The following is a 10,066-nucleotide window of genomic DNA, read 5'->3' as shown; positions in this document are numbered from 1 at the left end:
TAAAAAAAAATTGTCTAGAAAGTAAGGTGATATGCAAAATATTTTCTGCCCCTCTACTACTTTGTGACCCTTTGCCAGTAATCCTATATTAGTGCACATTAGCATTCCAAGACATACTTTCTATGGCTTTCCTTTTTAAAAATGTAAAAATATTCCTTTTCTTAGGCTGAGAGACTGGTGAACCAGCAGGAACAACAAAAGCCCCTATTATTGATGCCAAACAGAAATTGCAGACAAAGTTAAGCTGATAGGGAGACATACATGATATCATTTATATTCTTGTAAAAGAACAATTTCAAGTAGTTTTACAGTTACTATTCCTATTGAAGTCAGTACTTGGGAAGTGACAAAGACAATTTGCTCCTCCCATTAGGAAGAAAAGCCTTGTTATATAAATAAAGTATTAAATTAAATTCCACAGTCATCAATGACACATGTCAAAACCATACTACGTAACTTGAGCTTGGTTTATACTTGCATGTGTATATATATTACCAAAGACAAGTAAAATCAAATTCATATCCCAGTTTTAAAAAGCACTAGTAGTATCTCATCTTTGCCATTCAGTATTTTCAAACTACGAATCTCTTTGCATGTGCTGCTTCAGTTACCACACCAGCTTTCCATAATATTCAAACAGGCAAGGTTTGGATACAATCTATAAACCTTCATTTTCACAGTCCTTCACTTCACTTTTGTCTGGTTTCACAAACAAGTCATTGCTCTCCTGTATTTCCTCCTCCTCATCTCCAAATGTCTGTTCCTCCATGGTTGTAAATGTAAGAGACCGGGCAGCAACCTCTGCTGCTAGACCTGATGTGAAATTGAAATCTGTTGATATATGGAGCTGTGCCAGCCTTTGTTTCATGGAGGATTTTAACACATCTCTCTCAGTTGGCTGTAGCACCTTCACTCCATCCATATAAGATGGCTCGGATTCTTCTCCCTCTCCATTGCACTGGTAACATGTTCTTTTTTCAAACACAGGTGAGTCACCATCAGTGGTAATGTCTTCTTTCCTCACTCCAGGCCCATCAGATAAGTATTCCGTCCTGCCTTCCTCATCATCAGTGGCATGTGATTTCGGAACGGAGACTGTCTCTATGTCATCCTCTTTTCTGCTGTAATCCTGCTTGCCAGAGTCTGAATTCTTAGGCAATACCAAAATATTTACAGGTTCTTCAAGCTCTACAGCAGGCAAGGGTTTCACTGCAGCTTTAAAAAAAAGAAGGTGGAATGAAATGACAACTTGCTGAACTCAACATAACCTACTACAACATGACTGAGCTATAAGTTTTAAAGTATATAACATCTGTATTTTCTGCACAGAATGCTGGACATGTTAGATCACACTATACAACTTCTTGAATACATAAAGCATATAAAGAAAGTAATAAGGAATATGATAAATGGTACTGCAAAATGGAAATTAAAATATAACTAGTTTTTATTTGACCATACTTTTGAATTGCATTCCTTCACATTCTAATTGCCTGTAAGGTAACTGGAAGGTCACAGGCAGTATTTTGTAATCTTTTTCTTAATGTACAAAATTCCAGACACAAGTAAAATAGGTTTCCATTCAGATAATGAGTTCCAATAGATTACAAGTTTAATCTATTTAATTTACTTAGTTTTTGTTTAAATACTTGTAATGTGTAAAAGTGACCCTTAAAACATTTAATATTTGAATACCTATGTTTCTTTTTGCATGTTGAGAAGACTGATCATTTTGCTCATTAACTTGCTCTTTAGGAGAACCATTGGAAGGAAAGAACAACATAATGACAAGGAATTGCAAAGTCTTCACTTCCATCAGGAAAACTGCTAATCCAAATATAAATTTCAGTTTTATTCATGGATGCAGGAATACTGGATGCTAAAAATAGATCCCAAGTTCTAATAACATTTAAGCTATATCCATTGAGCTGCTTTCAAGTCATCTAGGTTTAGTGCTGTAGCATTAATCCAGAAAAGTCATCAATTTGCAGTTTGAATTATGTTATTATTCTAAACTTCCTTTGTTTTCTTTTCACACTGTATTTTCCAAAATATATTGTACAAACCACAGAAACCAAAATCAGTAAAGTGAAAAAGGCAAGCCTCAAGCCAACCATAGTGTTTTAAATAAGAATTATACACAACTAAATAACCTGTTAAATCTCCCAAAACTGTAAAACATGTGGATCTGTTTACGTTACCTCAACACATAGGACAAATGATTAGTTCAAAACAAAATGCCCTTTCCTTCTCTTATCTGTATATTATTTCCTTCTCTTATCATGAACATTTCTGCAGTTTTCCAAACTTTCTATATCTATTCTCAGAATAAAGGTAGTCCCCAGAAGGTAAAGGTAGTCCCCTGTGCAAGCACCAGTCATTTCCGACTCTGGGGTGATGTCGCATCATGACGTTTTCACGGCAGACTTTCTATGGGGTGGTTTGCCGTTGCCTTCCCCAGTCACCTACACTTCCTCCCCGGCAAGCTGGGTACTCATTTTACTGACCTCAGAAGGATGGAAGGCTGAATCAACCTTGAGCCGGCTATCTGAATCCAGCTTCTGCTGGGATCAAACTCAGGTTGTGAGCACAGCTTGGACTGCAGTAATGCAGTTTACCACTCTGTGCCATGGGGCAGAATAATACCACTTAAAACTGTCAGAAGATACACTAATTAATAAACTGATGTTAGATTGCATAATCTCTCAAATAAAGAGCAAAGCTTATTCACTGGTGGACCTCCTGATGGCACTTGGTTTTTTTGGCCACTGTGTGACAGAGTGTTGGACTGCATGGGCCATTGGCCTGATCCAACATGGCTTCTCTTTATGTTCTTAATGGAAGTATATATACAATTCCCATGTGTCTGACTTGCCTTAGGAGCTTTCCCCAATCCTCAGGGCACAAAAATCTCAACCGATTTCGCACTAGGGCTTGTTCCGGGTAGACAGCCCTTTTGCTCCCAGGCTTGCCTCCATTTTTGCACAAATTGCCCCGGAGCTGCAAGTTGGTCCACCGCTTTTCTGCAGCAAGTAGAAACTGCTTGTCAGAGGATCTCGCTTGCTGCAGAAAAGCAGTGGGCCAACTCACAGCTCCGGGGCAACTTGTGCGAAAATGGAGAGAAGCCCCGGGAATAAAAGGGCTCTCTACTCGGAACAAGCCTAGTGCGAAATCAGTCCTCATCTCTTTTACCAGAAGACAAATACTGTTAAGCATGTCAGCCTAGTATCACAGGTGTTCTAAAGCATTACATCTGGTCACAGCAAACAAAGCTACTGTCAAAAGACAGATATATAAAGATTTTCCAAGCTAATAAAAATAATGCTTACCATGGTCACTAAATAGGAGTTGTTTCCATTTCTGCCTTTCTGCCTCTGAAGCCTTAAATCCCAACACAGATTTTAGTTCCTGCAGTACTCTCTTGGATTCCTCTCTTTCACGCTTTTGTCTCTCTCTGTCTTCCAGGGAAAAGTAATAAAAGTCATCTCTCTTATACTCGCTGTCTATATCTGTATCATCAACATATGCTTCAAGTTCCTGAGGAAAAAGGCAACAAACATCCTGTTGGATCTGCTTACTACCCCAGCCCTACAAAATGGTGATATTTCTGATCTCCAGTGATTGTCACCATAATTGATTTTTATGCGCTTCATTCAAATATTTCTAAAGTCTTCCCTCCTTGAGAAACTGCTTAACTTACTATTCCAGCTATTCCGTATATGTAAAGTACATACAATTAACAATGGGTTGGATTGTCCTTCCACAAAGGAAGTGTCTTTTGCTTAGAAAGGGGCCATTTTATACTTTGTGCCATACAATGAGCTAAATCCAAACACGTAATTCCACATTTATTTAACAGCATTCATAGTCTGCCTTTCTTAAAGAAGACTTGAGACAGCCTATGCACTCCAGAAACTACAGAGTGCATTTTTTTTACCAAAAAAATCAGCAGATGGAAGTAAAAATAATAACTAAACTGATAATGGACAGATACAAAAGCGCAGTTCTTTCAAACATGTCCCTCAGTCATCCTGTGAAAGTAATTTTACATGAACAGAAAAATGTGATTTATTCTCCAACTTGCATTACTTCAGGAGGTTGTACTCTAATGTCCTCCTTTTCATACCAAAAGTTTCTTGCATGCAGAAAACTAACCTGCCAAGCAGAGGGCTATCATTAGGACAATTTGAGCAAAATATCTTGAAGTAAAAAACTGGCTTGAGAACATATTTTAAATATTTTGTTCTACATTGCACAGAATATGTCAACACAACAAGGCTATTTGCATTAACTTCAGACATCATTTATTCAGACCTTAAATTTTACTATTACTAATAGCATTTTTTTAAAACAAAAAAAACACTTAGATTCTGTCTTATCCAAAGTCATGCATATAGTAATACTGTATATTGTAGTATTTAACATTAAATCAGGCTGCATTTATTTAGCAAAGCTGGGAACTCCACCATGAGGACTATGTGCATGCTACAGAGCCTATAAATAATTACTTATTTAACAGTTCCAAAAGAAATGGGTCTTACTTGACTGTTGCATAAGGAAATCTAAAGATCATTCTTTCAAGGCAATATAGATTTTACCTGCTCTTCAGGAATTGGGTCTCTGTCCTCTATATGTACAGCAGGTTGTAGTGAGGGTATTACAGTGCAGTGTTCGTTCTCACTTGATACTTCAGGTTTGTCTAGAATAAAGAGGATAAAAAGGAGTCAAATTTGTATTAAAACTTCTGGAATAGCCACTGCAGGTGGCAAAAGGGCTCTGTATTAGGATACCTTAATTAGATTTCACTTATACTAGCATATACTTCAAAGAGATACAATTATATCTATTAAAACTGACTTGATATACTATAAATATAGATAAAATTTAACACATGAGCCGACAATTATTTAACTGAGAGTAGTCTTCCTCAAAGTACTTGCTTGCACACCATGAATTAGGATACTAAAGTTTTTGGAGGGAGAGGCACCAAAACCAGGGGTCCAGTTCTATGAGCCCCAGAAGAAGGCACCCCAATTCTCCATTATTTCCAATGCGGGGGAGGCATTTAAACAGAATGTGGTCCTTTAAATGCCTTTTGCAAACTGTGCTGCAAGTGAACTCACAAGCAGCAAGTTCACCCATGTGTTTAAACACCAGCTACCCAACAGCCCTGGAGATTTTTCAGGCTCATCCATTTTGGATAGCTTTAGAAAATACTGAGTTTTATGTTTAGTTGAAAAAAATATCTGGAAAATATCAGTAACATGGCTATGATGTCTAAGAGTGAAATCACATGCGCAGTTACTGGAAAATATGTTCAGTCAGCGCCACTAACTTAGAAGTATTAATATGCATAAAATCAGAATTAATCTGATTTTCTTACCGAAGTGATAGGATTTATGTGCTCAAACATAAACTGCCATTGTTTTCACTATTCCGTGCGTGACTGCTGTGCAAGTTATTTATATATACGTAAGCTTCAATGTTCTGACTTTAAGTTGGGACTCTATGCTCTGTTCCTCAAACACTTCAAATGAAGAAAGACTGAACTGCCACAGATTCAATAACTGGCTATGGCTTATATGGGGAGGGATGGTGGCTCAGTGGTAGAGCATCTGCTTGGGAAGCAGAAGGTCCCAGGTTCAATCCCCGGCATCTCCAAAAAAGGGTCCAGGCAAATAGGTGTGAAAAAGCCTCAGCTTGAGACCCTGGAGAGCCACTGTCAGTCTGAGAAGACAGTACTGACTTTGATGGACCAAAGGTCTGATTCAGTATAAGGCAGCTTCATATGTTCCAGGATGAATGCCTTAAAGAAGGAACCAATCCTTTAATTTTAAGTGTGTGTCACAAGAAAAATGTGCGTATAAGACTCTAACATCCAGTCATTCGTGCTGTCTGTTCATGTTGCTGACAAGCAGATGATGCCCATAGCTGGGAATCCACCTTTGCTCCCCACCCCCATGCCACCCACTGCACAGCTGATTAATGATATGAAGCCATAAGGTACATTCCAGCAGTGGGTGCCACTTGCTGGGAGCCCATCAGGGCCGCTCACATGCTGTGGAGGACAAGTAGTAGGTCACAGCCATGGCTTCAGTAAAAGCTTGCAACTTTGGTTCCTCAATGATGCTAGTGAGGAAAGATTCTACTGTATCACTGGTAAAATTGCCATAAGTACATCAAGGCTTTGGGGAAACTAATACCATTAATAAATATCACAGTGAATACGTACATATATGTAAATGTAGCATGCAGTTGTTCAACAAAACCTAAAGATTAAATCTCAAAGCAGAGTCCTTTGACTAGTTTATTCAAATATATTGTTGCAAGAGATTTCAAGAGGCAAGAGCCGCTTTTATCATAAGCACAATTCAGAAATATTTAATACAGTTCTGTTCACGTAACAACAACAGATGCAATATTTAAGCAGTAAAGAGGGCATGGGGAAGGCAACAGGTACTATAAAGAAACCTACCTGGCTACGGAATAAAGTATTATACAACCAGCTACAATTAGCAGGTAGATCTCAATTTTCCCAGCTCCCAATTTTTGTTATTTATTTATTACTTTAAATTTCTATCCCGCCCTCTCTGCGTGTGTTGCTGTTTGTGTGTGTATGTATATGTGTGTGTCTCTGCCATCACCCCATCTTTCTTTACCTATATATAGTATGAGATACCAATCTATTTTTAAAGGATGACATAAGAATAAAGAGATAGCTGAAGGAAGATGGGAAGATTGCAGAGAAGCTAAAGGACTTATTTGCTTCTGTGTCCACTGTGGAAAGTGGGGGCCACAGTTCCTATTTTCAGGAAGGGAGTCTGAAGAACTGAGTCAACATGAAGTGACCAGAGATGAAGTTCTAGACCTACTGGGAAAAACAAAAAACAAAGTCTCCAGGTTCTTATGGCATACATCCGAGAATTCTTAAGGAACTCAGAGGTGAGACAATTGATCTACTAACCCAGATGTGTAAATTATCACTAAATTCAGTAGCTGTGCCAGAAGACTGGACAGTAGCAAATGTAACACCAATTTTTAAAAGGGGATTCAGAAGGGATCCACAAAATTAAAGGCCAGTCAGCCTAACATCTGTCTCAGGCAAATTAGTAGAAACTATAATCAAAGACAGAATTGTTAGGTACATAGAGGGAAAAGCCTGCTGAAAGAAAATGAGCATGGCTTCTGCAAAGGGAAGTCTTGCCTCACCAACTTTTTGGAGTTGAGAAAGTGAACAAGCATGTAGAAAATGGTGACACAGACAATATACACTTGGACGTCAGAAGGCTTTTGACAAGATACCTCACCAAAGACTCCTGAGTAAACTTAGCAGTCATAGGATAAGAGGACGGGTTCTCTTATGGATTTAAAATGGCTTAAATGACAGAAAGCAAAGATTCCTAATCAATGGACAGTTCTCACAATGAAGTAAGCAGTGAGGTCCCACAAAGATCAGTATTGGGTCCAGTACTATTTAATTTATTCAGAAGTGATCTGGAACTAGGGATGAGTAGCATAGTGGCCAAGTTTGCAGAATTGTTCATGGTGGAAAAACCAAGGCTAACTGCTCCAAGAAGACCCCTACAAACTGGGTGAGTGGCAAACAATGTGGCAGATGAAGTTCAATGTTCAAAAGGTGATGCACACTGGGACAAAAAAAGTCCCAAGCGGGTATAGGCTAATGGGGTCTGAACTTGCTGAGACTGAAAGGGAGAAAGGTCTGGGAGTCATTGTGAAAGTGTCAACCAGTGTGCTGTAGCAGTGAAAAAAGGCAAACTATGTTAGGGATTATTAGGAAAGGGACTGAGAATAAAACAGCTGATACTGTAATGTCCCTGTATAGGTCTATGGTATGGCCTCACTTGGAATACTGTGTATAGTTCTGGTCAAAAAGGACATTACAGAGCAGGAAAAAGTGCAGAGGAGGGCAACCAAGGTAATTCAGAGGTTGAAGAACCTTCCTTATGAGGAAAGGCTGAAGAGTCTGGGACTTTTCAGTTTAGAAAAGAGACAGGAGGGAACATGATAGAGGTTTCTAAAATTATACATGGAGTGGGGAGATAAAGTTTTCTCCTTCTCCCAAAATACTGAAACTTGAGGGCATTCAATGAAGTTGATGGGTAGTAGGTTCAGGAGGAACAAAAGGAAAATCTGCTTTGGTATTAAACAGTTATTAAAATGTGGAATTCGCTGCCAGTGGATGTAGTGATGGCCACAGGAATAAACAGCTTTAAAAGGGGCTTACATAGATCATGGAGGTCTATCAATGGCTACTAGCCATGGTGAGTGAGAGGAACCTCCACATTCAGAAGCACCAAGTCTCTGAATCCCAGAGCCAGGAGGTAGCATCAGGGAAGGCCTCAGCTTCTAGGGGAACTAGTTGTTGGACCAGATGGACTATTGGTCTGATTCAGCAGGGCTCTTACATTCTTATGACAGAAATACTACTTTATAGTCTCTTATATATGATTCAAATCATCTTGATTAATGGACTATATAATTATATTGTACAAAACAGGATGATTACTATAATACTAAAATGAGTATGTGAAATATAGTATCTACAGCAGCCAGGTTGTGGCACATGACAGCCCAAACTGAACTGATTACAATATATGCAAACTTCCCCACAATGTTTAATGAGTTAGAGGTAAATAAAAATATGGCCACTGAGTCTATCATCAGGCACCTGTCTATTTTTCAACAATGTCTGATCATGTGAAAATTCCAAGAACATATTTAACAGGAAGCCTACCTTTTTTGTTGAATCTTGGTGCCACCTAATAGAAAAGGCAGAGTAAATGCCCCTTGCCTCCAGCCCTGTAGGAATTTGGCTGCATAGATGGGGTCAACTTGTAGATCTCCCTATTTTTAAAAAGGGATTTTTCAACTGCTAGTTAATCATGTTGTAAAAACATACCTTTTTTATCAAGTTTTCTTCGAACCATTTTTTCCACCTGAGAAATGGCTTCTTCCCAACAACTGTTGCTAGCTTGCATGTGAGGCTGAATCAGCTTTAGTTTTTGTTCTACAACTTGGTAAGCCTCTAAAGAGTGTTCTTGGCTTTCCTTGGCACTAACAAATTTTTCAAGTTCATCTTCCAGAATTATTATTCTTGATGAAAGAGAAAAGTTAACACCTTATTACCATCTTAAACTTTCTGTGTATCTCCTTGATAATTTATTTCAGATAGAAGTTTACAATTTGACAATTTGTCCTATTCTTTGTCTTGTTCATGCAAGAGGTATAATCATTTCATTTCCTGATGTATTTTAGAATACATATACCACTACCTCCTCAACTGACTGGCAGAGAAGCTTGGGAGGTAGACTGAGGGAGAGAATTGAGAGAACAGCCAAAATGGCTCCCAATCTCTCACAAGAACTTCTTCCCCTTTGAAAAGCCAGAAATGACATGGAGGTTTGAACAACTTTCTGTGGTACCCTCAAAAGGAGGTAAGATGAAGGTCAATGAGAAATTTCTAGCTGTTCCCAACAGGCTGCATCAGAGACATGAATGAGAAAGAAGAGACACCCTCAACCCTTAGTTCTGAAGCCACTGCTGGAAGACCAGCTAACAGGTTAGTAAACATCTTCCAGCTGTACCTAATAACTCCATATACTATTTAATCTACAGGGATGGGTAATCTGGATATCACTGACTCCTTTTGTTCATATCTGGACTTGCCAAGGTATGAGATAGTGTGTTATGTATCTTCTCTGACCACTTAAGTCTCCTACAACCAAGTATGACATCCTCTGCAAAGTCTTGGGCTGGTTTTGATAATACATTATCACTAGTAATCAGAAGCAAATGTAAAGAGGACAGTGGTCAGGGCAAGATCTAAGACCTCAAACCTAGTCACAGAATTCATTAGAGCTGGAGATACTGCAATATAATTGCAGTGCTAGACATACAAATTGCCACATAGGTAAAGGTACCACCAGTTAAATCAAATGTGGTGCCATGCAAAATATGCAGGTTGGTCAACGAGAGAAGTTCCAACAATTTCAGACCAAACTTATTTATAGTTAGGTCCTTTGAAGAACGATTCAGGAGGTGAGCA

General features: G+C 38.7%; 1 protein-coding gene across 3 annotated transcripts in view; it reads right to left on the bottom strand.

Annotated features, from left to right (window-relative positions):
- Positions 1 to 218: 218 nt before the first annotated feature.
- Positions 219 to 10,066, bottom strand: part of VEZT (vezatin, adherens junctions transmembrane protein) — a 42,452-nt gene continuing 32,604 nt past the window's right edge. For all 3 annotated transcript variants that reach the window (XM_060245199.1, XM_060245200.1, XM_060245201.1), the window contains exons 9-12: positions 8,921 to 9,114; positions 4,599 to 4,699; positions 3,330 to 3,537; positions 219 to 1,215 (exon numbers count right to left, since the gene is read on the bottom strand). In XM_060245199.1, coding sequence (XP_060101182.1) covers positions 659 to 1,215; positions 3,330 to 3,537; positions 4,599 to 4,699; positions 8,921 to 9,114 — 1,060 coding nt within the window. In that variant the 3' untranslated portion in view covers positions 219 to 658. The remainder of the gene's footprint in view (positions 1,216 to 3,329; positions 3,538 to 4,598; positions 4,700 to 8,920; positions 9,115 to 10,066) is intronic.

This window comes from Heteronotia binoei, chromosome 8 (genome assembly GCF_032191835.1).
Source record: "Heteronotia binoei isolate CCM8104 ecotype False Entrance Well chromosome 8, APGP_CSIRO_Hbin_v1, whole genome shotgun sequence".
Lineage (NCBI taxonomy): Eukaryota > Metazoa > Chordata > Lepidosauria > Squamata > Gekkonidae > Heteronotia > Heteronotia binoei.
Note: the sequence above shows the minus strand (reverse complement) of the source record. Positions and strands in the feature narration are given on the sequence as shown.